Source organism: Agaricus bisporus (assembly GCF_000300575.1).
Source record: "Agaricus bisporus var. bisporus H97 unplaced genomic scaffold AGABI2scaffold_9, whole genome shotgun sequence".
Classification (NCBI taxonomy): domain Eukaryota; kingdom Fungi; phylum Basidiomycota; class Agaricomycetes; order Agaricales; family Agaricaceae; genus Agaricus; species Agaricus bisporus.
This window is the reverse complement of record NW_006267372.1, coordinates 173,982-199,731: the sequence shown is the minus strand read 5'-3', so window position 1 is coordinate 199,731 and position 25,750 is coordinate 173,982. Positions and strand designations below refer to the sequence as shown.

The 25,750-nt window shown below is 46.3% G+C and overlaps 8 protein-coding genes and 1 non-coding gene across 9 annotated transcripts; 5 read left to right on the top strand and 4 right to left on the bottom strand.

The window, feature by feature from the left end:
- Positions 1 to 712: 712 nt before the first annotated feature.
- Positions 713 to 3,316, bottom strand: AGABI2DRAFT_194436 (hypothetical protein). Its single transcript, XM_006463615.1, has 3 exons — positions 3,192 to 3,316; positions 2,435 to 3,141; positions 713 to 2,377 (listed from the first exon to the last, which is right to left on the bottom strand). Exons 1-3 carry the CDS (start codon positions 3,310 to 3,312, stop codon positions 761 to 763), a joined length of 2,445 nt encoding a protein of 814 aa, XP_006463678.1. The 5' UTR covers positions 3,313 to 3,316; the 3' UTR covers positions 713 to 760.
- A 344-nt stretch (positions 3,317 to 3,660) lies between these two features.
- AGABI2DRAFT_120486 (hypothetical protein) lies at positions 3,661 to 5,368 on the top strand (the record flags this gene model as incomplete). The annotated part of the gene is made up of 14 exons (XM_006463614.1): positions 3,661 to 3,714; positions 3,769 to 3,778; positions 3,834 to 3,853; positions 3,903 to 4,032; positions 4,086 to 4,142; positions 4,196 to 4,228; positions 4,281 to 4,412; positions 4,474 to 4,572; positions 4,626 to 4,664; positions 4,733 to 4,780; positions 4,836 to 4,862; positions 4,914 to 4,951; positions 5,005 to 5,030; positions 5,086 to 5,368. The coding sequence occupies 14 exons, from the start codon at positions 3,661 to 3,663 to the stop codon at positions 5,366 to 5,368; spliced, it is 996 nt and encodes a 331-aa protein (XP_006463677.1).
- A 1,447-nt stretch (positions 5,369 to 6,815) lies between these two features.
- AGABI2DRAFT_194435 (NADP-specific glutamate dehydrogenase) lies at positions 6,816 to 8,866 on the top strand. Its single transcript, XM_006463613.1, has 7 exons — positions 6,816 to 6,915; positions 6,975 to 7,139; positions 7,198 to 7,444; positions 7,556 to 7,722; positions 7,772 to 8,042; positions 8,102 to 8,235; positions 8,293 to 8,866. Exons 1-7 carry the CDS (start codon positions 6,883 to 6,885, stop codon positions 8,647 to 8,649), a joined length of 1,374 nt encoding a protein of 457 aa, XP_006463676.1. The 5' UTR covers positions 6,816 to 6,882; the 3' UTR covers positions 8,650 to 8,866.
- A 64-nt stretch (positions 8,867 to 8,930) lies between these two features.
- On the top strand, positions 8,931 to 10,472 carry AGABI2DRAFT_187203 (hypothetical protein; the record flags this gene model as incomplete). The annotated part of the gene is made up of 5 exons (XM_006463612.1): positions 8,931 to 9,404; positions 9,454 to 9,566; positions 9,618 to 9,897; positions 9,955 to 10,137; positions 10,404 to 10,472. 5 exons carry the CDS (start codon positions 8,931 to 8,933, stop codon positions 10,470 to 10,472), a joined length of 1,119 nt encoding a protein of 372 aa, XP_006463675.1.
- Positions 10,473 to 10,763: 291 nt separating this feature from the next.
- On the bottom strand, positions 10,764 to 12,724 carry AGABI2DRAFT_225560 (hypothetical protein). Its single transcript, XM_006463611.1, has 7 exons — positions 12,608 to 12,724; positions 12,494 to 12,554; positions 12,158 to 12,427; positions 11,709 to 12,107; positions 11,145 to 11,653; positions 11,048 to 11,083; positions 10,764 to 10,987 (listed from the first exon to the last, which is right to left on the bottom strand). The coding sequence occupies exons 1-7, from the start codon at positions 12,709 to 12,711 to the stop codon at positions 10,837 to 10,839; spliced, it is 1,530 nt and encodes a 509-aa protein (XP_006463674.1). The 5' UTR covers positions 12,712 to 12,724; the 3' UTR covers positions 10,764 to 10,836.
- Positions 12,725 to 13,376: 652 nt separating this feature from the next.
- Positions 13,377 to 16,542, bottom strand: AGABI2DRAFT_208552 (hypothetical protein). Its single transcript, XM_006463610.1, has 12 exons — positions 16,268 to 16,542; positions 15,887 to 16,150; positions 15,749 to 15,832; positions 15,502 to 15,692; positions 15,324 to 15,446; positions 15,164 to 15,268; positions 15,026 to 15,110; positions 14,789 to 14,969; positions 14,510 to 14,725; positions 13,976 to 14,439; positions 13,781 to 13,923; positions 13,377 to 13,712 (listed from the first exon to the last, which is right to left on the bottom strand). Exons 1-12 carry the CDS (start codon positions 16,526 to 16,528, stop codon positions 13,463 to 13,465), a joined length of 2,367 nt encoding a protein of 788 aa, XP_006463673.1. The 5' UTR covers positions 16,529 to 16,542; the 3' UTR covers positions 13,377 to 13,462.
- Positions 16,543 to 16,706: 164 nt separating this feature from the next.
- AGABI2DRAFT_t103 lies at positions 16,707 to 16,790 on the top strand. The gene has a single exon. It is a non-coding gene; the product is annotated as a tRNA-Gln (tRNA).
- A 349-nt stretch (positions 16,791 to 17,139) lies between these two features.
- Positions 17,140 to 19,943, top strand: AGABI2DRAFT_179954 (hypothetical protein; the record flags this gene model as incomplete). Its single annotated transcript, XM_006463609.1, has 3 exons — positions 17,140 to 17,308; positions 17,362 to 19,734; positions 19,917 to 19,943. Exons 1-3 carry the CDS (start codon positions 17,267 to 17,269, stop codon positions 19,941 to 19,943), a joined length of 2,442 nt encoding a protein of 813 aa, XP_006463672.1. The 5' UTR covers positions 17,140 to 17,266.
- Positions 19,944 to 20,179: 236 nt separating this feature from the next.
- AGABI2DRAFT_225554 (hypothetical protein) lies at positions 20,180 to 23,418 on the bottom strand. The gene is made up of 10 exons (XM_006463608.1): positions 23,005 to 23,418; positions 22,897 to 22,953; positions 22,536 to 22,837; positions 21,726 to 22,485; positions 21,387 to 21,670; positions 21,081 to 21,338; positions 20,884 to 21,030; positions 20,703 to 20,835; positions 20,513 to 20,641; positions 20,180 to 20,461 (listed from the first exon to the last, which is right to left on the bottom strand). The coding sequence occupies exons 1-10, from the start codon at positions 23,408 to 23,410 to the stop codon at positions 20,217 to 20,219; spliced, it is 2,721 nt and encodes a 906-aa protein (XP_006463671.1). The 5' UTR covers positions 23,411 to 23,418; the 3' UTR covers positions 20,180 to 20,216.
- Positions 23,419 to 25,750: the final 2,332 nt, after the last annotated feature.

The window sequence follows — 25,750 nt, the reverse complement described above, 5'->3', positions numbered from 1 at the left end:
TGATGGTTGATCGTATTTCACAATTCAATTCCTGAATACGTAATTCATGAGTCTGACTGCAACAGAGAGGCCAATCAAAATGTAGCTCAATGAAATTTTTTCAGATTCCAGTTCCTAAAAGATCCCCGGAATCATACGAGCCGTTGATGCAGAAAATCTATTAGTCGCTCAACTCTCAGAGCCTCCACTAAGGACGAGGCTGAGCATAGGGCCCGAGAACCAATCGTCACTAAGTGCTCCCTACAAAAAATGTGGGTATACTTATAGTAGATAAAAGCGAAAGAAAAAAATGTGAGCATCCCCAATACCTATTCCGGTATAAACTGTACCTCATTCTCAAAGGTGCTTATGTGTCTCACAGGTTGAGAGGTGGTACTAAATATAGACTAAATATAGACAGTATATAGACAGAGCTGCTGCTAATAATAGCATCAATGCCCGTATCGCGCGGCGGTTTCCACCCACAATAAACACACAAGAAAGCGACAAAAAAAGGATGAGATCATATAGTGTGAGTGGTATGCCAAAATATTAAGACGAGTAGCAACTATATCTACACAAGTAAGTACGTTAAAGCATAATAAAAAATCTAAACTGGTTAGGACATTGAGTTAATCCTTTTTGTTTTCTAATTATCATCGTCCTCATCAATACTATCTCTATATACCATACCAATATTAGAAACCAAGAGCAAGACATAATAAAAAAGCAGAGAGAGAGAAAGCAAGATCGAATCGAATCAACGACGGGGTGATGACTCTCAGAACGGATTCCAGTGATCTTTGAACCCTCCGTCATCTTGAGAATTTTTCGCCGCATCCCATGATTTCCCCGAATTCTTATTATTCACGCGTCCACGTCCTTGCCAATGTTGTTTTTTACCATCACCGGGACCATCTCTTCTCCCCCTGCCAAAACCTCCATCTCCATCTCTCTGACGAGCCCCACCAAACCCTCCATCCCCATCTCTTCTCGGTCTACTAAAACCGCCTTCTCCATCTCTTCTCCCTCCACCAAAGCTTCCACCCCCGTCTCTTCTCCCTCCAAAGCTTCCGCCTCCCTCTCTTCTACCTCCAAAGCTTCCGCCTCCCTCTCGTCTCCCTCCAAAACCTCCACCTCCATCTCTCTGACCAAACCCTCTTTCACCATCTCCCCTAAAATTTTCCCTTCCCTTAAACGCCCAAGAACTCCTCTGCGGCTCTCTAAACCCGTCCCTCCTCACCCTATTCATGGCGTCCATATTTCCGAACCCCAACTTGTCCAAAAATGCTTTCGACAACGACGGTGGTTCCGCCATTCCACCAGCTTGAACAACCCAGTCTTTACATCCATCCAGAACCTCAGTTTTACGAATTTTCAATTCATTGATTTTGCCAATGTAATACCCAAGAAGAGATGTAAATGTTTCGCCTATAGGTTCAGGATCGGCGGATGCAAGGAGTTCGGTGACAGCACGGGGAATATCATCGATTAAAGGTGCAATAGATAAACGGAAGAGCGCCTCGCTAGTTCGTTGTTGTTTACGGAAAGACATGGACCTTGAGTTCTGCATCGAACTCCGAGTAGGAACCTTGAGGATTTGGCCCCCAAAGAAAGTTGCTGGATCGTCGTCATGAGCTTTCGCAAGTTCGAGCGTTTCATTAGTCAAATCTTGAACTGTAAGCGGTTTCAACTCTACTTGCGACAATTGGTTGGTGACGAAACCACGTTCCCAAGGAAGGAGAACAAGGTCACCACGACCTTGGGTACCAGCGCGTCCCGTCCTTCCAACACGATGAACGTATTGTTCTCCGGTTGAAGGAATGCCGACCTGTATGACACGAGATACTCCAGGGTAATCCACGCCCCGAGCAGACACATCCGATGTTATAAGGATAGAGGCACCGGATACGTCATTTCGGAATCTATTCGATGCCCTAGTACGGGATTCCATACTTTTCTTCGAATGAAGTTCATAGACGGTTGTATGCGCTCCAGCAGGGAGCAGGTTTGGACTGAGATTCTTGAGAATTTCGGCGAATAGCATAGTCATTTTTGTCGTAGGTAGAAAGACGATACTTTTGGATTTACCAGGATGGATGAGTTGATCATGGGCAAGGGAACGAAGGACATGAGGAATTTGGTGTTCGGCAGAGGGAAGAACAGTGTGGTACTGTGGAATATGGGCGTGAACGGGTGAATGGTCTGATGAAACACAATTAATGTATGTGTGTCGTTTTGCAAGAGAAGCGCGTGCGATGTCGCGGATGGCACGGGAGATGGTAGCGGAGAAAAGGAAAGTCTGGCGTTCGGGAGATTTTGGCATGTATTCTTGAATGGCGAGAAGGTCGGGTTGGAAACCCATGTCTAGGAGCGAATCCGCCTCGTCCAGCACAAGCTAAGGCAAGAAACGTGGGTGAGCCATGGTACCGGCAGCTTGAAAGAGTATACGTACAGTTTGCGTGTGAGAGACACTCTCAGCAATATCCGGGCATGAATCCAGGATATCCTTCAGTCGACCGGGAGTGGCCACAATGATATCATGTGCGTTGCGCCTAAATCCTCCCAATTGCCCACCCTTACTTTCACCGCCTACAAGAAGATGAACACCGAAGCCTTCGATATTCCTTACGAGCTTGTTGGCCTCCTGGGCGATCTGGGTGGCGAGTTCCCTCGTCGGACTAATGATAACGGCACCCGTATGTGATTTAGCAAACCGTCTCCGTGCTGCCTCGGCCAAACTCTTGCTGGGACCCAAACCAGAATCCGTGGCTTGCTTGCCTTGTGCGGCGAGGGTCTTCAGGCGGGCCTCCACAACTGGGATTAAAAACCCAAGCGTTTTGCCAGTGCCCGTTTTGGCTCTGACGAGTAAGTCCCGTGGGTGCTCGGGTGCGTTTTCGGTGTCGTAAGGCTCAGCAAGCCCTGGAAGGAGGGGTAACACTTGCGCTTGGACAACTGACATAGTGGTCAGGTTGAACGGGTTCCCGGTGAGAGCGCGTATAACGCGAGGATCCACAGAGCCTTGCAGTGACGCGAATTCTGGCAGTTTTTCCTCGTTGTCAGTGACCTCTACATCTTCTGACGAGTCCTCGGATGTTGGCACAAGCGCACTGGCCGCAGAAGACTGGTGACGGTGAATTAAGGGTATAGACCGAAGCACAGCTACAAAAATAATGAGGCAAAACGCGAGACGCGAAAGAGCGACGACGAACCATTACTTGTGGGTTTTGCGGCGAGAAGAACAAAGGACCTGCGGAAAAGAGAAGGAGCCCCGAGTCTGGGACGGACAAGAGCAGTGCGAGCAAGCCGCGTCCAGAAAGCGGAAGAGGACATGGTCAGAGCCGCAAAACACGACAATTTCCAAATTTTACACTTCTTGGCCAACATACACCAACACACCACAACACGCGACCATAACCTCGGCAACGACTCGGCAGCCACAGGAGCGTCGCTGATCGCTATCTTCAGGAGACGTCCTCGAGTTGACAACGCGAGTGGGAAAACGATTAGGAACTTATAATTACTGAAACAGACTTAATCGTTGAATGACCGCAAGACTCCGGTAGATTCAATCTCGATATCCTGGACCAAACGCAACTTCAGGAGGCTCACCGAGTTTGTTAAATATGGATTGAGACATACCTAGCCTTGGATTTTCTTTCCCTCCCTTTCGGTTCGGCTATGGACCAAGCAGCGGCCCTCGAGACTGCTATCAGGACATCCCGCTATATCAGCGTGCGTTACATCTTTTAATTGGGTGCATACCCGTTCTGACATACCCGTCTTTAGTTCGCTAGTGGTACGTCCCGTCCCACCTTTGAACCTTCCCGAGGCTTTTTTACCTTCTTACTTAGTCGCCGGAACAACGATTATGGTATGCTAAAACTCTAAGAAAATGCACCTTGTCCGATATTTTTGACCAGGTCCTCGATTGGTTGCTCAATATTCATCACGAAATCAGACTCATTTGGCGCGCCAATTGGAGTATCACGAAAGTCCTATATCTCTCTGCGCGATACATACCTTTTATAGATTTTCCGCTGATGTTGCGTTGTAAGTTCTGTCATTGTTGCAACTTTCAGACAGTCCGTCTTTAACTCTCATAGATCAATTTGGTTCTCTGAACGCAGACCAGTGCCGGACCATATACAATCTCAGCGCAAGTAAGTTCCAAACACACATTACACGCATAATGTCTCGCTAAACCCCCCTCTAGCACTTTTTGTCGTCAGCGTCATCTTCGCCGAACGTATGCATTCACTTTGGCACGCTAACCGTAACAATTCTCTAAAGGCATACAGTGATCTTTACTATTCGGACTTGGGCAGCATGGTCGAACGGAAAATATGTGGCCGTCGGTCTCTTCGGAACCTTCGCCTTGTCGTGGGCTACAATTGTGGTACTTGCTGGGCTATACCTCAAGGGAACTCACCGTATGTCCTCTATCGTCCTCTATCACTCCATCACACATATCTTTTCGATTTTGAATTATAGATCAAGCACCACATCTTCCTCCTTTGATCGGTTGCATTCTCTTATCCGCTGGTTCTTACTTGAAAGTGTTATTCATCATCATCGCTTTTTTCGATACTCGTCGGTCTATCTTTCTAATTTCGTCCACCATAATAAACTGATGAGCCCAACAGTGATGCTCGGTTTGATGGCGATTCAAGCTGTATCAGTTTGTAAGATATCCTTTTTTCTTTTTCATCTTGACTTTTTTCAACGTTTTGGCCTACTACTACTATGATAGTCAGGGACGGTGGAGACTCGCATCTCTTAAGGACAGTTTACGGTGACGGTAAGAATATATATTATTTTTTATTTTTTATAGAAAGATTTTGATGTCACTCAAGGTATATCGTTCTATATCTACTTGGTTGGTACGTGAAACTTCATCAAGTCGAGAGGGGAGACGATCCTCATTTCTATAGTACTTTCCATCATCAATCTCATCGTCATATCTCGATTCGTGAGTCTCCCCTAACCTCTGACCTTTCACTCTATTCATTCTCATCCCAACAGACCGACTTTGTAACACTTTTGGTGATGTACGACAAACCCAACTTACACCTTTTTGACATATTTGTTCATTTTTTTTTCAAGGTTACAAGGAACCATTCATTCTGTTTTAGCTTGTCGAGTCGTCCTACACATCCGACATCTATCTCACGTCCCAACATCCGGCGCCGAAAATACCGAAGGAGATTGGACTTATGAAAGTAATCTTCCTCATGGACATGATATCCTGTCTACCCCAACCCGAATGCTTTCACCAAAGAGTGGCGAGGCTGATGAGGACGAGGATGGTGATAGTGATGGTAGTGATGACGGTGTTAGGTTCTCAGAGGTTGATAGGTCAAGGCCGATGGTGATGGAGATTTCGTGAAAGAGTTGAGTTCTCTTTCTAGCGACTGGAGCGTCTCGTTTTTTTGGTTGTTAGTGTAAAGCAGAAGAAGGATTCTTCCGGGGAACGTGTTCCCTCTTTCCCTCTTTATTTTTCGGTATCTTACCGAATTTGTTATTCACTGTACCTGTTAACATTTCTGTATAATTGCTGGACTAAAAAGAAATTAAGTATTAAAGATCTTGAGTAGGGGCTTTTGCAATCAGGAGTCCGTGAATTTCTGAGTTCCACAGGAGCTCCATGACCATGAGCAGTTTTAGGCAATTTTTCCCTGAACCAACGGCATTTTACCAAATGGGGAACAGGTGGTGGCGAGTCGAAATAAGCGCTGCTTGTTAACATCGCGACTAGAGTAAGTTCAAACACAAGAGTCGCATACCCATTGACAGTACCGGAACGCTTCAATTTGAACAAGAGGCAATGCACCAGGGAGTGGACTTCAAGTCTTCCCTGACCTTTGTACATAAGTAGCAAAAGAAATGATTGTATCAAAAACGTGTCTTTCTTCGGTCTTCCGTACCTAGATCAACGTCATCTTTGCGCCATCTCCTATACTTACTCAAACCGGTATCAATGTATTGTAGCCATCATCGGATGAATAGTTGTAAACTTGACAGAGAAGCTCAAGATAAGGGTTTGGACCAACCAAAGTGTGTACATACCAATTTTTAGAACGGGGTTTGGGTCACAGGACTATACTCACTTATCTCGCGATAAGGACCACACAGAACCCTATAGAACACCCTTCGCATGAACCAATGATTCCGCGCTATTTTTCCAGTCGGAGTGCCATGTGGGGTTATACATAGTTGAAAGCTAGGAACCCAAGCATGTGGTTGTTAGACTGAAAAAGGATAATCTTCCACTGTAAGTGGCGCACTATTGAATACCTGAAGCTACTTCTCCCTGACAAGTTGCCAAGATTCATCCGGTGAGGTTATTCATGGCTAGGCAGCGGAAATTGAGGTTCTGAAAACCTAGATTCTTGCTTCTGCGGAGCTCCTTTAATGGCTTCTGATAAGTCTCCACCAATGGAGGTCGAAGAGGAGCTCTTGGAATGGAATTACGCCGCTCGGGTATTCTTGACTAGCGACCGAAGGCCAAAGCTTGGTGGTGTCCCAGCATGAGTCAAGATGACGGGAGGCAATCGTACATCCTGAAACAACAGTGATAAGAGGCCTCTAGTCCCTTCCGACAAGCTCTATGAGTGAGGGTTTCAGTGAGTATCGGAATGCTCGAGCTTTTATAAGTAGCCTTATCTTCTCTAATCTTGAATACCAAGTGCTGTAGATCTGACAAGGTGGTGTTCCCGATCCCGGAATGGTGAGCTAAAGGCCGATCCGAGTAAGACCGAATTGTATCAGTTGGACGGTAGAGATAAGGAGATAAGGAATGGATACAAAAAACCCAGACTTTGCGCGGGCGAAAAAAAAATAAGAGCCCCCCAGTCTCTCAATCTTACCCCTCTCTTTTCTTCCCTTCAGCCAATATACAACATGGTCCTTCCTCACGAGCCCGAATTTGAACAGGTTCGTGGTCGGAATCATCATTCATGTTTCATATATGCTGACTGAGCGTTGTGGTTTAGGCCCTCCATGAACTTGAGACAAGTTTACAGCCTTTCCTCACTACGAATCCTCAATACAAAAAGGCACTGGAGATTATCCAGGTGCCTGAACGTGTTCTTCAATTCCGTGTTACTTGGGAGGATGACCAAGGCAAACCCCAAGTTAACCGTGGATTCCGTGTTCAAGTACGCTTCCTCTTTTTTTCAGTCGGTCGCAGCTACTTACCCAAAGTTTCATCGATAGTACAACTCTGCTTTGGGACCGTACAAGGGTGGTCTACGACTTCACCCCACCGTCAACCTCTCTATTCTTAAATTCCTCGGTTTCGAGCAAACATTTAAAAATGCTCTGACTGGACTGTCAATGGGTGGTGGTAAGGGTGGTTCCGACTTTGACCCCAAGGGCAAGTCAGACAACGAGATTAGGCGGTTCTGTGTAGCCTTCATGTCGGAATTGTTCAGACATATTGGACAAGACACTGATGTACCAGGTATGTTCAGTTCATTTTTTGCATCATTCCGATATTTCTCCGAATCTTGATTTCGCTTATCTTCTTTTTGTCTTATCAACATGATTCGCTAAAACTGTTTTTGTTTGACAGCTGGTGATATCGGCACTGGTGCCCGTGAAATCGGGTTCCTCTTTGGAGCTTACAGACGTTTGAAGAATGAATTTACCGGTATGCTCACCGGTAAAGGTATCAACTGGGGTGGAAGTTTTATTCGGCCCGAGGCTACCGGCTATGGCCTCATCTACTATGTTGAACACGTACGTACTATCTAAACTTGAGATATCATGATATTCATCTTCTGTATAGATGATTGCTCATGCATGCCCGGAATATAGCCTCGACAGACCATCCACTCTCGTTGCTATCTCGGGTTCGGGCAATGTTTCTCAGTTCACTGCTCTCAAGGTCATAGAACTCGGCGCTACCGTGCTTTCTCTATCCGACTCGAAGGGTTCCTTGATCTCTGAGAAGGGATATACGAAGGAGGCTATCGAAAAAATTGCTGAGCTCAAGTTGAAAGGCGGAGCGCTTGAGGCTATCGTCGATGATCTTGGTGCGGGCTATACCTACCACGCCGGTCAGTGCCTTATTACACATCTGCTGCTGTTTCTTTCAAGCTGACGAAAATTGAGATAGGTAAACGCCCTTGGACACTTCTCCCTCAGGTCCACATTGCCCTCCCTGGTGCGACTCAGAATGAGGTTTCACAAGAAGAAGCAGAGGCATTGGTCAAAGCTGGTACCCGTATCGTCGCTGAAGGTTCCAACATGGTACGTCCACACTCATAAGTTCCATAAGCACGTCGGTGTTCATATAATTAAATCCAGGGTTGTACCGAAGAAGCCATTGCCATCTTCGAGAACTCCCGTCGCGCCTCTCGAGCCGGAGTTTGGTATGCTCCAGGTAAAGCATCGAACTGTGGTGGTGTAGCGGTTTCCGGTCTCGAGATGGCGCAAAACTCTCAGCGTCTTGCTTGGTCTACCCAAGAAGTTGACGCGAAATTAAAATCTATTATGGCAGAGTGCTACCAGATCTGTTATACTGCCGGTTCGAGATGGAGTGGCGAGAAGGTTGCTGAGGGTGTTGCCGAGGGCGAGGCGTTGCCTAGTTTGCTCTCGGGAGCGAATGTTGCCGGGTTTATCAAGGTTGCGGATGCCATGAAGGAGCAGGGTGACTGGTGGTAGGCGATTAGTGGAGGCTGGCGTGGTGATCATGATGATTACCATATAAAAACCTGAAAAGGCTGGTTCTTGGTGAGGACCACCAATCTTATACCCCAGTGCTGGTCTTGTAACGATTTATTACGCTCTCATTCTGTACTTATACAATATGTATTGTATGTCATGTATCTTTTGTGTGTCACCTTGAATTTACGAGACTTATGGTGCCAGTTAGTAATCCGAGTGGACGATGAGACAGTCTAGAGAATCAGGCCACATGCTGACGTAATAAAATACTCCTTGTCATGGGCGTCGACTATAGTCTTTATGGCGGCGCTGACTCGCTCGCAGAGGGCCGTTCTCCCCGCAGAACTTTTCCTAATAATGCTGCCATTCTCCCCCTGCTTCCCCCAAAAGACCCATCAGAGTTTCTCTGGATCCACACAGAAGAACCTCACCGCTCGCGCCGTCTCGAAATCATGAAGAAACATCCTGAGGTGACCAAACTCATGGGCTATGAACCCCTCACCAAATACGTCGTTCTTCTCGTCGTATCCCTCCAGTTTTATATCGGCATTGTTTGGCTCGCCAATGTCAAATGGAACAGTTGGGTGTTCGTTGCGACAGCGTATTTCATCGGTGGAACAGCCAACCATAATTTGTTTCTGGCCATCCATGAGATTACGCATAATCTGGCGTTTCCGAAGGTTTGGCAGAATAAAACTCTGGCTATCTTGGCGAATTTGCCGATTGGGATACCTTATGCTGCCGCGTTCAAGGTCGGTGATTCTCTCTTTGTATCGTTTGCGCATACTCATACGGCCGTAGAAATATCACATCGAACATCACAAATTTTTGGGTCAAGACGGGATAGACACTGATCTTCCAACTAATATCGAATTAATTCTCCTCAACAACGTCTTTGGCAAAGTCTTTTTCGCGTAAGCACCTTGTTCTCCTCCCTTCTTCCCTTCCCTCACTCTTTTTTTCAGCACCTTCCAAATTCTATTCTACGCACTCCGACCCACATTCGTTCGAGTTCAAACTTTAACCGAATGGCACATCCTCAACCTGTTTATCGTCCTCACCGCAGACTATCTCCTCTACATCTCCTTCGGTCCAAAGGTTCTCATATACTTCATCATGTCAAGTTTCTTTGCTGGCAGTCTACATCCTTGTGCTGGGCATTTTATTGCCGAGCATTATCTTTGGGACGGTCAGGATCAGGAAACTTATAGCTATTATGGTAAATGGAACTGGCTTGCATACAATGTACGTTTTACTTTGTCCCTCTCTTTTCTTTCTTGACGGCTGATCGTTGATTTATAGGTCGGGTATCATAATGAGCATCACGACTTTCCTTCAATCCCGTGGACACGTCTACCGAAATTGCGTCAACTAGCTCCAGAATATTATGACGCTCTTCCTGCTCATCCAAGTTGGCCGATGGTAATCTTCAATTTCATTAGAGATCCTGAAGTAGGCATATCTGCTAGAGCAAAGAGAGTCCCCGTCGGTTCCAGCACCGTTCCGGTTTCGACAAAAAAGGAGAAATGAAAACGGACTATTGGGACTTTTATTCTTTATTTATTCTACAATTTTTTTTATTTTTTTTACGGCAATAGAGTTGACTGTTCGCTTTAGAGATTTATGAAGGGTTGCTTTCGGACTAGTCGTTTTGCTTTTTATTATTCTTGCTTTCGAGCTTTTCTTTAGTTAGAGTCATTATAGACAACTCCAACAGTTCTGATCTGTTTCATGTACTCCAAATAATATAGGAGTCATTATACGCATCATTCATGAGCAAAAGGAGTCACTGTCGGTTCCCGTATTTACTATCCGACTAGTCGTTCTGCCTCCTTTTTTGCTTTTTCTTTTGCTACCATATTAAAAACGAAAATACGCGGCTCAGAAAAAGGTTATAAAGGTTCTACTTCATACAGCGAAGACGAGCTAGAAACCTTCAATTTGATTCGTTTGAAAGGGCGTGCGAGAACTAATTAAGCTTTTATCCGATTGTTGTCTACTTGATGAAGAGAGTTCTATAAATTTCTGGGTCGTCATTTAACGAGAGTTGTATCAGGCCTACAGTTACTCAACGAAGCTGTGGGCCGCGACTTAGAAGTGGTCGGATTTGCAAAGAACAAGAAGAAAAAGGCAGAAAGAAATCCAACTGGATAAAAGTACAGATGGACAAGATTGATCAACTTATTAACGCTCCATGTCAACATCACGTTGTGAGTCGGCTTCTGATTCCTCGACTTGTTCAACTCCGATAGTTCCAGCTGATTTCCATTGCCCTTCGGGACCTGCTTTCCACAACCTTATACGACCGTCGTTGCCGGCAGAAGATAAAATTGTGCTATAAAAATATGAACGATTGTTAAATAAGAAATGTGTGGTCAGAATGCGGGTGACATACCCAGTAATGTTCCATTCTACTCTGCTTACCGAAGATCTGTTATAAAAACGGATCAGTGAATGAGCACAATGGAAAACAGTGAAAAATGATAACAAACTTATGTTCAACTTTCGAAACACCGATTACACTCCATCTACTTTCATCAGTTTCCAAGGTATCTTTCCCAAGATCAGGGCCATCATCAGTCAAAGGACCAACAGAGTCCAATTCCTCTCCAGGTTGTACCCGCCAAATATGCACGGTGCCATCTCGACTCCCAGTCGCTATTAGGTGATAGGACCTTCCACATGAAGGAGCCCATGAAAGTGATGTGATGGCTGATTTAGTAGCTTCTTTATTCCGCTCAGCGGATGGTCCTTGTGAGGTTGGAGCAGGAATGAGAGACGATGAAGCTGTGGCAGCTGTAGGCGTAGCAAAAGGTTGAAGAGGACTAGTTGTTGTATGACCTGGTGGTGGGAGATTCGCTGAAATGTTGTTGATGTTGGACGTATTTGTGGCTTGGGTTATGTTGGGGGTAGGCGGTATACTGGCTGAGGAAGCTATGGAAGGTGACGGATCAAGGGTAAGAAGAGTGATATGTCGACGCGAAGGCGTAAGTTGAACGATCTCAAGAAAAATGATTAGAAAACAGAATAAAAATTTGGAAAGAAAGCCAGATTACCTTGATGACACCCGAAGTAGCTGCACCAACAGCCAAAATCTCACCCCAATACCGATCTTTACACCAACTCAAGCACCAACCTCCATCAGCTTCACGATTGTTAATAGTATGTCTCGAAGCCGCGGCTTGATTATTCAAGGCAGCGTTTTGCGCTAGGCCCTGCGAAAGAGCTTGAGCATGATCAGCAAAATTATTAGACGTTTTGAGATCCAGAGTTGCTGTGGTTTGAGTTGGGGTGGATAAAGCTATGGTATGCTGACGGGAAGAATGAAATGTTGGCGTGGATGATGTTGTGGGGAGATTGAGGACATCGATGTCCAAGAGGAGTTGCCAGGTTGTGAGAGAGGATTGGTCGACACATTCATAGACGCGTAGGACGTTGTCAGTAGATATTGTGGCCTTCGGGAACAAATGAGCAGGTCAAAACTCTCCGAGCCATACAGCCATACCAGTTTGAGACCGAAATAGTGAGGTGCAAATTCAACGTCACGTACTGTCCCTTTGGACTCCGCCATAACATTCCTTTCCAACCAACGCGATATAGGTTGAGATGAAACGCCACCATCGGCAGTCGCATTCGGAAACTGTTGCGTATCAAGAAGAGCATTTGCAGAAGCTTGTTCCCAAACTTTTGCAGTACGGTCAAACGAACAAGAAGCAATTACAGAACCAAATTCGGGGTGTGCCCAGTGTATTTTTGACACTGGTGCCTCATGCGCCTGCAATCGAATCTGTCAGTGACCAAGAACAAAAAAACGGCAGCTCTGATTTGACTTTAGACATACTTTCCACTCGTCCTGGACGCGCCATGAACCGTTGCTTTCGTCCAACTGCCATATCTTTATTCTATTTGACCATGACGAGACTGGCGGGGATGTGACGCGTGTATGAAACCATACCTCTGGTCAAGACCGCATGTTGCAAGACGCAGACCATAGAAATCGTAGGCGGTGTCGGTGATGAGGTCGTCGTGCGCGTGTTGGATGAGTCCTGTCTGTTGCATTGTCAGAGAAGAGGACCGATGGCTTATGTAACACAAAATGCATAGTAAGTAGTTTTCCAAGTTGAATTGTATCAGATCTTCAACTCATGGACATGGTATTATAGAGTCTATGGATGTTGCGATAACCTAGTGGTGAGCCCAACTCCTCACAAATTTCTTGGTTGCTGTATTTGTCAGGGAATGTCATCAGGATACAACGCACGGCAGCCTAAGTTGTCTGAATGACGAGCGTGCTTCATTCTGATCCTATTTTTGACTCTTCAATCCTTCCAGCTGCTTATTTTCCCAGGAAAGTTAGAATGGCGAGTTTCCCTCACTACAACCTGCTCACCGTACCTCAGGAAATAAATCAACCCGTAAGTTTCTGTCAACTGCACCTAGTCCAAAGACCTAACCAAACTTGAAGATAGCATGATCCGACAGATTCTATCCGACATTCAGACTACGAAGTGCGAACCACCTCTACCCCCAATATCAGAATACAATCAAGAATACCTGGGGGGCACTAACCAATCTTTGAGGAAAGAAGTTACTCCTTTCCCCCGGATTCACATCGCTTCAACTTCCTCTCAGATTGCCTTCCAACAAACTTGTGCTTGCTTCAAGTTGGATTTTGGCTAGTTGAAATGGCGAGTCAAATGAGGGTATCAAATTACCGATTTCAAGTCTTCGGCTTCGGCTTCCAATAGGGAATACGAATATCAAAACACACACTAAGTAATACTACCCACTCTAAAGAATCTACAAAAACTCAAGAACACTCTCCAGAACTTGCACCAGCCGACGAACTGATCCCACCAGCACTCAACAACACCTCCAACACCTTCACTCTGCTTTCCCAACCCTCCACATCCGCAAGTTTCTCCTCAAGACTCTTAATTTCTCTATGAATCTCCATCCTCTCTTCCGCAGTCCCCACACGCGATAACGTCCAATGAGCTGAACTCGATGAATCGAGATTTAATGTAAGCAGTTGCTTGTGGAATTTCGTCAAGGAGGGACTGGATTTATTAAAATTTGGATGAATGAGTTTGAAGAAAATAAAACAAAACTCAGTGAGGATGCTTACCGTAAAGTGATGGTGATCAAGGTTACACCGAGAGCTTTAAGTGATTCATACATCCTTCCCTCCACATCACTCGACACCGCACTCGTACACTCATCCAATATCGCAAACTTGGGTCGATGATAAAAGACACGAGCCAAACTCATCTAAACCTATGTTTAGACCCCGCGGACGAAAACGAATGACAACAAAACTTACTCTTTGTTTTTCACCGCCCGACAAAACGTCTCTCCATTCCTTCCTAGTAGTCCAACCGCCCTCCCTATCAGGTAGATACGTCAAAAACACTTTCTCCAGAATATCTTCTAATTCATCGATAGTTCGTCCCGATTTGATGAATTCTTGATATGTATGTGGGTAAATGACTTGGTCAAGTAAACTACCTACGACCATGTACGCTCGTTGAGGTACGACGAATACTGAAGGATGGTGACGATCATGAGCATTCTGTGGTGCATAAACTCCAGAAGTTTTCAGACTGATCCCAGAACCAGAACCAGAATCAAATTCCGATTCACTGTTAGAGGGAGTGGGACGCCAAAGTCCAGCCAGCACTCTTGCAATAGCCGTTTTGCCAACCCCATTCGAACCGGTGATCATGAGGTGTTCACCAGGTCGGACAATGAATGATAGATCTTTGACGAGTGGTGGTGTATCGTCATCTGTTGATTGAGACGAATTAGCTAAGCGATCTTGGCGAACTAGCAATGGGGAAGAGAGCATGGAACTTACTGCTTCCTGGAATTGTCACGTCTATATTGCGAATCTCAATAGAATCGTCAACGCTAATTTTGCCTTCTGGTGCTTGAGGAAGATTGTGGAGAGTCGAGACAAGAGTGTACAGCCTCGTCGTAAGGCCAGCAAGTTCCAGCATATCCTTGTAAGCAAACATCAAACGTCCTCCAGCATCTGCCAAAGATAGCAACAATCTCCTGTTAGAAATATATGCTGAAAGGTAAACGACGCATCAGGGCTGGAAAAAAAGGAGAAAACAAAATTAGTCATACGTACTTTCAGTTCGACCAGCTACAGCGTTATCTTTAGCCTCTCTTGTCTCTATGATAGAGGGAGAATCTGATTGAAGACGTTTGTTACGCGTAAAAAGGAACGGCACAGCAATTAATCCGTATCCAGCCGCAGACCAGAGGTACTTGATCACATAATCCTCCGTCCATTCGTATGCAATTCTGATCTACAAACCGCGTACGCGGTCAAGACCTGTCCGTCCGCATAAATTAAAAGTCTTACCTTGTAAATTGAGTTGACATGCTTAATGAGGCGTAAATAAGCTCGGGTGAGAATATCTTTCTCCCGTGCGCCACCATCGTAGAAACTGAGGGAAATCGTAGAAAGTCATCGAAAGAGAAACTCGAGATATATACTCACGCCACTTCTTCACTTTCGCGCCCGACACGCCCAACTCCACGACGATACTCTCCTTCCAATCGAGCCTCTACCGCTGCAAGACGTCCGAAAGCAGGTGTTACAGCTCTGTTCAACTCGAAATGAGCAACCGACCGGAACCCAAGAAAGAGCAGTAACTTACCTAAGAATCCGGATAGTGATGTAGTAATTCACCCACAATAGTACCGTTCCGCGCGCGCCCAAGGATCTGGACAACTGTGACAAGAATAGTACGATATCTAAGGTAGGCTTGAGTAAGTTTCCACTATAAAGCAAATCAGGATTGAAAATCAGGAAACAAGTAAAAGCATCAAACGCACTATAGCCCGCTCAAACTTCCTGCCCAGGCATCTACGTCAGCGGTTATGTACTGATCTATGCCGTCGAGCTTATGCTCCAAACCGATTTGATAATAGCGTGTTTCAGGGTATGATGCAAAATACAAGTCATGGATGTATCGCGTCAATCGAGTGCGTAGATGGAGGTGCAGTACTGACTGCAGGTGTCGGATCTGATTCCAAAAGCCATACAGATGAGTAGTCCAAGCATATGATTATATGAACATACCATGGAGTTGGTGTACGTGCTTGGAATTGCCAGAACGAACCATAGCACGATGCCCTTGAGGAAGCCTTTTCCGTCTGATTTGACCTACAATTAATGAGAAACCGAGTGGTGAATTCAGAAAAAGATCAATGAACGTACGAGATCTCGGACGATTCGCCCGTCTAAGCGAGCAACCATAATGCTCAGCACCGTTCTCAAAACGAGGAAGCTTGAGTGCATGAGGACGATGCCGAGGTCCTTGTTGCGCCATAGCTTGGCTGGGGGAAATAAGATGCAACAGATTATTGAGCGGAGTTGACGTAGAAATGCTAAGTCAAGGTTTGGTTTGGCCTGAGTACTTGTTGAAAGTAAAGGGAAAGCATCCTTGTCCGAAGAGTGGTCTGACGGTGATGGGATGGGGACCTGTTGAGAGCCGGATCAATAATCGAATCAAGATCCCCGCTGCAGTAATCCGAGATGGATGTACTCGGGTCCAGACTGGGACCGAAAATGATATACGTGTCTGAACAACAAACCAACCTTTTGTACACCACCCTCGTAGGGGACCAGTAAACAGACGCGCCCATTCTCGTCCGTTTCGTACATTTGCTGTAGGGTCTGTTTCAACTGATCAGCAGGAAATGCCTTTCCCTTCCCTTTGTCTCTATGAAATATGTTGTGGAAAACATTTCCAGGGAGGGCGCGTAGAAGCAAGGTGGCCCCAAAGACAAGAAGAAGAGTCCGCCTTTGGGGTGGGTGCTTGAGAAATGGATACCGAAGAGGCCTTGAAAGGACGGCCATGACTGGAAATATCTCCTGTACCTTCTTGCCAGCGACGGTGAGAGGAAGAAGACGATTCACGGAGGATTTGGATGGATGGGTGACGGGTGATGGCTGATATGGACTTGGCTGCACTCGCATGTGATTAACCACATGTGATTCCTGGGACAGCTTGGGACCGGACAATGCGCATGTGCATGGTACTATAGTGTAGTGGTTATCACTCGGGATTTTGAAGCCTTTCGGATTTCCCGAAACCCAGGTTCGAACCCTGGTAGTACCTTTTCTAGAGTAACCGCTTTGTTCTTTTTTTATTATTTCGTTTGGGCATCCCGAAGACCTGCGGGCTTGATCTGCCGACGAGGGCGCGGGTTCTGCTGGACATGCTCTCTGATTGGGACAAGAATGAATAAAAGAATCATTTATTGTCCGTTGCACTAATGTGAAACATATGTCTAATGCTGCCTGAGACAGCTGCGAAGTGACGGAATAAATGAGAGAGAACTGGAACAAATGAAGGAGCCAAGCAAGTGATTGAAAATTGCGGCACGTGGATATTGCAGTGGCGTTTTTGACAACACTTTGTTGGTCGCCATCACATCTCTCCTCCTACCCTTATTTTCTCCACTAGCCTGTTTCGCACTCGTCGTTGTCGTGACGCCGTCGGCGCTGTTCTGCGCATCCACAGACGGCGTTCTGGGCGACTCTGAACCCTTCTGCTTTTGACAATCACAACCCGCCCCGTATTTTAATATCGTAATGGCGTCAAGCAACCAACCTTACCCTTACTCTGGTAACGGGGTACGTATGTGCTTCTGATACTCAGAGTTGTGATAAACACTTTTTGATACTAGACGAAACCATCACCTCCGTCGCCCAGCTCGTCTTCCCCAGGTCTCACTCAGTCAACTTCAAATTCGTCCGGTTCGCCGCCTCAGCCATCAACTCCTCCCAGACGGCAGAACAAACGCCAAATTGATCAGGGCCGTATTCCTTTACACCGGCGAGGCACCTCACGGACATATGAAAACCTCGAGGATTTGCTTCGCGAAGCCGGATATAAGGAAACTCGAATCTACACTCCTGAATCTGACCGCATAGAGCCTCATGCTCGTGATGAGGAAGGCGACCAACCTGCTGGTAAGGTGCAAGGCGTCCGTGCCGCCGTCGTTGGGTTCTTAACGGCCTTGGTCACTGGGACTGGGAACGATACTGCCGCATCTCCTTCGGGACAAGAGTCTGATGAACAGCAGCGCCCGCGTTTTTCCAGGACCCAGTCTCCCTCATCTCCCCTCACTGGCCGACAACAAGTATCACCATATCTTCGGGAAAATGCACGGAGCATGGAGTCTATTGAACCTCCTCTTATGACTTCGTCCAATGAAAGTCTCGGTGGTTCTAGTTCAAAGACGCGTCGTCAGCAGCACTACCAGAGTAAGATTCCTTCACAACCCTCTACCCCGAACAGCCCAGAAGAGCCATCATACTCCTCAACATCAGGATACCAGACATGTCGTGATCTTCATCATACCCAAAGCATGTCCCGTTTCCCACATCATCACCAACATCAGCATCGTCATCAAAATCACCGTCATCCTGCTGCTCGAAGTCGAATTCATAATCAAGCTTCTTGGCCCTCCATCACTACCTCCAGTAATAATAACGTTATATCCCTTAACCCATCAAATGACACAGGCACTACCTCCTCCAACAATAGCACAATTCTTATTAACGATCCGATACCGTCTCGCGCGGGCACCTATCTTCGTCATGTGATTTCTACGCCAACTATTGTCTCTCCACCCCCGAATTCAACACCTCGAAATCAAAGCAATAGCGGCACAGAAGGTGGATCAGCTCTACCTCGGAAATGGCTTGACAGTGTCGCTCGTGTGTTAACGCTCGGTGTCGGTACATCTACTTTGTCCAGCTCACCAACGCCCAACACCTCACCATCATCCCCAGTGATGGCTTTCCCTTCACATCTGCCGCCGCCGTCATCATTTCATCATCCCCATCCTCATCCACATAATCATTATTATCAACATCATCCACATCATCAAACTCTACGAACGTCGCGTAGTACAATTTCTCAAACGACTTATAAATCCGCTTTATCTGCCACCACTACAACAACCCGCTCACGTTTGGAAACAATAGATAATCAAACAAGCTTTGGGCCTCTTACTCCTCCGGTGTTTTTAACTCGATTTGAACGTGAACGAGCTCCGTGTTCGCAAAGTCAAGTTTCAAGAGCTAGAGTGTATTGTCGAAGCGCACCAGCGAGTCGGGCTCCTTCTCCGAGCAGGTTTTCGTTCTACTATCATAATAACAAGAGCAAGAACAGTAATAACAAGAAAAACGATTCGAAAGATCATCATAATAGTAATAATAATGGAGGAGGGAGGGGTGGTAGAGGATTGGGTAAACGAGTGTATTATCATGCGCAGCGTGGTGGAGGAATGATGGGCAGTCGTAGAAGAAATTGGAGAAGGAAGAAGGGTGAGGAGGAGAGTCTGAGGGTACCTAGTCTCGCAAAGACGCGTGTTGAAGGAGATGGTTGGCATAAAAGTGGTGTAAAAGGCAGGCGGCAAGGGTCTGCGTATTCTGATAACAACGATGACCCGTTTTCTTCCAATAACAAGAACAACGACCGTCACCATCGTCATCGTCATCCACAGCAACAACAACAGCAACATCCTTCTCCTAGAGACGACGACGACGACGGTGAAAGTTGCGACGAGTTTTATGAAGATGAGGAGGAGGATGAAGAAGATGAGGAAGATGAGGAAGGAGAATTGGATTTGGCAAAAATGCTCGTCAACCCGAAACGTCAACAGTCCATTCGAAGTCTCAGAAAACACCTTCATCATTCACGCCAACAACAGTTGTTAACACCTCCTTCATCCCCATTCATCGATCCTTCAAAAAACGGTCTCACTACATTTAACGCTACGCATCCCGACACCATCACCAACCCTTCACTATCTCGCCTTCCACCCACCACCATCACTGGACACCAACGTCGCTTCGCATCCGGTAAACAAACGTCTACTACTTATCAAAGCAACAACGACGATACCGCAGGACAATGGGAGCGGCAGTGGCGAAGTGGAGAATTGACCAGTAGTCGACGAGGAAGTGAAGACGACGATTTGTATGAGAGCTTGACTTGGTTGAATGATGACAAAGTTGATAATAGCATGAAGAAGAAGGACAGTGCAAAGGTGAGGCTCGGTCTACCCTGACCTTGAAATTCCAACGTCGTTTTATAGGGGTTGCAGTAACATTTTTTCTACTAGCATTGCTAGTCTTATTCGACCTGTCTGTCATATCTTCTTTCTGGAAGTTTTTTTATGTTTATTATCTCGCTGTTTGAGTATTCTACGGGTTTCATTATCACTATTAGCCGTCTGGTAACTGGGTCATTCTATAGTCATCATCCTAATTATTATTGGTATTTTTCGTTGGGTCTACCAAACTACAGTCCTTCCGTAAAACCTTTGACAAAAATGAATGAACGTGTATACGTATCTATGCAGAAAATGGTATAGAACATGAATTACAGGAATGCAGTACTTTTATCTTGTGATCAACCATTTGAGAACAAAGAAAGCCATTGAGAGCGAGATAATACGACAGCGAAAGAGTGACTCGACATAATATGGATAACAAAAAAGACAGCGCCGTTTTGGGGATGGACAATGAATTAGGCGAGATTAGCGAGACGTTGAGCTAGTGCCTGCACCAGTTCTGCTTCAACTCCGAATTCTCGGGCGAGGTCTCCGAAGCACTCTCCAGTCTGGTCCTTCGCCTCACCATGAGAGTGGGCCACGTGTTTTGCACCACACGAGAGTGCAGGTTCTTGTGAGAAAGCAGCGATGGAGGTAGCGATTGGTATGGATTTGAAGGAGGCAAAGGATACAAGTTTATTGGTTTGTTGACCAGTGAATGCTAGTAGAAAACATGTGAGCACATGAAGATAAAAGAGAGTGGTACTCTCACCTTGACATTGAAGTGCAGTTTGGACGAGGTCCACCACGAGGTCCATGCTATACCCATGCTCGATTCTAACTTTATCACATGCACCATCCTTCAATCTTTCAAGGCGAGTAAGCAGGGTTTCTATAGCAGCTGCTTACACCAGTTTGGTTAATAAATAATAGTCACCAGCAAAAAAATAAGTCAAACGAACCGATAGTGACGTCGAACAACATATCTCTGATAGTAGCGGACCAAAATACTCGACTGTCTATGTCCGACGGGAACTTACTGAGGATAGAAATAAGGGAATGGAAAGGTAGAGACGGGACTTTGAGGAAGTGAGACTAGCGAAGGTAAATACTATGTGAACCTTTGATAGCCAGATGACTCACATCAGGTTCGCGGATCAAGTAAAGTAATCCGGTAACTTCGTTTTCGGTGAGGACGCCGCCCTCCAGCGCACTGATGATGCGATCTCCCTGCAAGCCAGCAAGCGAAGGCTTGATACAATCGAAAGAACCTCTCCACCGGGGAAATAGCTGAAATTACTCAGGAACTGTAGCTGACAACGGAGTATTAATAGACTTACGTCGGCCATGAGTTCTTCCTGACTGCTACGGGTGATAGTGACACCCCTGGCACGACGTCCTCGGCCAAGGACACTTCCTCGTTCTTTCTTTTGGTGGTCCGAGCTGATAGCCTCCCCACGTAAGATGGAGCCAGCAATTTTTTGATCCTTAACCTCGACATAGGCGTGACTCAAAGTCTTCCCTTTACTGTCGAGTAAGACGTGGACACGTTCCACTGGTTGCTGCAACCAAGCGATTACTTGTGATGGAGTGATATCCTGTAATGACAATTAGCGGCAATACTCCAGATTCTGACTGGATCATACCCAAGGTACATTGTCGACCCTAAGGACGACAAACCCATTCTTCGAGGTCACTTTTCCGGATGAATGAGAGTTATTTTCAAAGCTCGTGCTATTTTCTAATTTGGGGGTGCTTGCGCGAATCTCGTTTGGGGAGAATTCAATACCAAAATCAAAGCCGGAATCAATGTCCCCAAATCCATCGTTGTCGGAAGGAGTGTTAATTCCATCAGCGGTATCCGTGCTACTGGGAGAAGAGAGGATGGGGTCGAAGAAAGACGTTCCCTTGAGGGATTCCCTTCGCGCATCTGATCAAATAAACCATTAATGAGTGTTACGTACATTAATAAAGGGTCACCTCACCTGGTATTGTGTTGCTTCTGTTGTTCGGATTCACTAGTTTAAAATCTTGGACACCCTGCTTGCAAACAGCGCATTCCATGTCCTTCTCTCCAACGATATTTAAAGCACTCGTAAGGCACGCAGAGCATAACGGGTGGCCGCAGGGTTTCAAGACTGCGAGGCTAGAAGCATTTTGGCAAAGGCAAACAGAACAATCGGAAGCATTAGAAGGAGGATCCTGGAATATCGAATCAGGCGCTGGCGGAAGAGTCATGGAATGGCTTCTCCTCGAAGGCTGAAAAGCGGTGGGTTTATGAATTATAGGAAGCGATAAATCGGCAGTTGGGATGGGAACACGAGCTGGTTTGACGTAGGAAGGGAAGGTCGATGTCGATTGGGGTTGCAGGGAGGCATGTCGGTGGCCTTGGTTCGAGTTAAAGTCATAATTATGCGGGTTGTGATGGCGCTGTTGTTGCCGGAAAGAATGAAAATGATGCTCTACGCTGTCGGATATACTCGGAATATTCGTATAGCCGGATTGGATTCCTGTGCTCTGGAAGGGGTCGGAGTTGTATTGAGGGAAAGAAGGGTAATCAGAGTTGATGTATCCGAAAGTGTTCATTTGGTGCGCTTGCAAATTAAGTGAAAAGGATTCGTCTTCAAAAGAAATGTCGTGATTGGTGTCGTGTTCATATTCGTGTTCATTGATGTCAAAAAGTTCGGGGACATCATTCAGATGGCCGAGGTTAAGACTCGTATGCGCATTCTGCGGCGTCCGAACCTAGATCAAATCAGCATATAATCAAACTCGGCATATATATATTGCCATACAACACCGAAAGCCTCGCGTCTCCGGGTGTGTGCTGGGTCCGTGAGACTTCCCTTGAGTTTGAGCTGCTTGACAAGATTGCGATTTGGAGGTGGCGTAGTCAATAAATTAGGGGGAGTGTTCTGAGATTGGCGGGTACGAAGTGGAGAAACTGGAGACTGAAGTCGACTCCCATTGCGACGCAGGGTAGGTGACAAAGGTTGAGTTTGGGGAACGAAGATATTCTGCGACTGGCTACGTGGCCGAGAAGAAGCTGGATTCGCGGGATACTCCATTTGTTTTGAAAGGAATGGAGGAAGAAGTGCTTTGTAGACGATGAATATATGCGCTTTGTGAACAGGTAGAGCAGATGGTCAGACTCACCATCAGAGTTTACGACGTTTGAACCATTACCGAGGTCAGAGACGCTGAATTCAGCACCTATATGCGCCCCATTAGTCTGGATATCCGGGGATAAAATAAGCTATATACCATCATCGTCGCCGTATGTATCTTCACCGGCGTTTGTATCTGTAGACGAGCCTCTGATGCTGTCCTCGTCGGATCTTGATCTCCAGTTGTCTGCAACGTCTGAAATGCCCTTGGGAGCTCGAGAGAACTCAGGTGATCCTTGGATAAAATGAATGCGCTTCCTGGGGTTCGAGGAGGAGTTATCCGGCGTGGTTAACGTCGAAGAAAGGTTGGAATCGCTGGAATGAAAGCTCAAAGGTGTGTATGGAGTTAAGGGTGTAATTGGAGACTGGTGGAAAGACTGTGTATGGCGATGTTGCTGGCGGGAGACTCTTTGAGGGGTAACTGGAGTATTTCTAAATGAGCGGGATACCGCGGGCGACGTCGGGACCGAATACGAGTGGAATGCGGGCTGCAGGGGAGACATGGGGGTTAAGGACAACCAGCAGGCCGACTGTTACTGTGACAATCATTTTCGACCATTTGCGCCGCGGCAAACCATGTGACCGCGTACAGGTCATGTGCATGATGCATCCACCCAAATTAGCATTAGCGCTTTAGCCTCACCACCGTATCTCGAATGTCCATTTATCATATTCTCCGGGTCCTAAGCATGGAATTCAGCATTTCTCAAGGAAGAAACCCAGAGGGAACTGTAGATGGCGCCCAACAGTCACTCCGTTTGACACAAGCAGCCTAAAAAGGCAAACTTCGAGTAAAATTGATCATGATTGTCATTTGTCCGTTGGGCAAATATAATTCCGCACACCATCTCGGAAGAAATCATCATCGCCAAGATTATCTTATTTTCTTATTCAAAGTCTCCCCTATAGTGAGGTCAAATTTTGGAGACGACAATGCTGGCCACCACTAGAAATACAGTCGTCAAAGCGGTCCACAAATTCTCCGACTCGAATTCTCCCAACTCGAAGTTCGACTCAAAACCAAATTCAAAGCTTCTCCGCAACGGGCTGCCTTGTGAATAAGAAGACAACTTTTGTTTATAAATGACATTCCCTGATATTTTTATCTGAGTCGACAGCGGAGTTTTTAAGCTACTGAAGCTCAGGTGTCCTACTATAGGTTGTCCATTTGCTGCTAACTTCCCCTATACCTCTGTTCTCAACCCACTATGTTGTGATGTTCTGCGGTGCCAGGGTGGTATTTGCGTATAAGTCTGGTTTATGACCCCGAGTCATCACATAATAGAGCTCTCGCACATCCAAGCAAATCCTTGGTCAGCCCTGAGTAGGTGAAGGGTGAGAGGGTCCTAAGAGTGCTTTGTCGGAACCACATCCCAAAAAGTATCGCCTCCTCGAATGATTGTGCAAATCACGCCGTGGCTGCACTCACGCAAGATTTCCCGTGGCTTCGCTACGTCCGGACCTGCTTGAGTTTAAGATGTATTCCGTCTCCGGAACTTCAACGAGCAGGTCGCGTAGCGATGAAATCTGCGATCGAAAACCGATGGAGGGAGGTGAGAGAGAAGGATCGTCCGCGAAGGAGGGGAGCCGTCCCCAGCGCACGCAGGGAGCTTCGGCAAACAATTGTTCGAACTCGCTTATGTGTCCTCGAATACCTAAAAGCGGAGACTCGAGTCAAAGTTACTACGACATTACTTCATCGTTAATATTCCGAGTCCGTATTGCTCACAGCTCCGAGGTACTTCGAAAGCCTTTCGAAGCCATCAAATATTTGATCGACGACGAGTCCCTGAATACGCGAGCTTCCAAGCATTGTAAGTTCAGTAATCCGCTAAAGCCCACGAGAAAAGCACATTGGCCTCGAATACAATGATTCTTACCTTACATCCAGCTGCGAGGTGAAATAATAATTCCTCGGTACGAAATATCCGTATCCGTGGAATGAAGGCGGAGAGAAAGGGGACAGGGCAGTTAATCGCATTGCAATATCTAGAGAGGCCAGACGAAGTATGCAACGGTCGTCGTCTCCTTTCAGCATCATATTGATGGAGACTGCTGAAGAACTTCGAGTCAAGTACCATCGCTTCGGGTCCAATTATTTTTTCAAGTACGGCTTCAGCTGGTAGATGTTGGAATGTACAAGGGCATGGCAATATCCAGTTTTCGCTCATACGCGAGATCTGTAAGATGCAGAAAAACTTGTAGATCGTCGTCATCTTAGCTGTGCACCGGCAGCCATGACATCATACCCTTTATTCTTAACACAGGGATAATTGAGGACCCTGGCCTCCGAGACACAACCGAGGTACGGACTCAGGCCATTTCGTCATTACTCATTAGTAGACCCAGCTCCGCAAAGCAAAAACATCCGATCTGACCTGGAGGACTGTGCGTGATAAGTGTGCATAACAAACGACGCACCCGCCTGCAGCAATATAATGGTAGACGCTCTTTCCGGGATGCATGGAACTACTCCCAGTTACCAAGTTCATCTCTCCGACAACGGACCTATGACGAAAACAAGCGTCACGCGTTATGGGCCCCCCAAGTCCTTTTTGTAGTAATTCTGGACCGGGTCAAGTTGATCAACAGCTAATTAGTGGTTTCATAATATAAGACTACTACTCACTTACCAATGTCAATGTAAGTTGTTTCAAAAGACCCTTGCTTTTGATACTGCGACTCGGATTTCGATTCCATTAGCACAGCTTCTTCCAACACACCCCAGTTGAAGAATAGAACCGGAGGTTGTACACGTGAAAGAATAGACGAGGACATATGAGGAGTATTTCTGCCTCTGCATGTCACCCAATTGAAACTGCATCAGTTTGGGGGGTATAGTT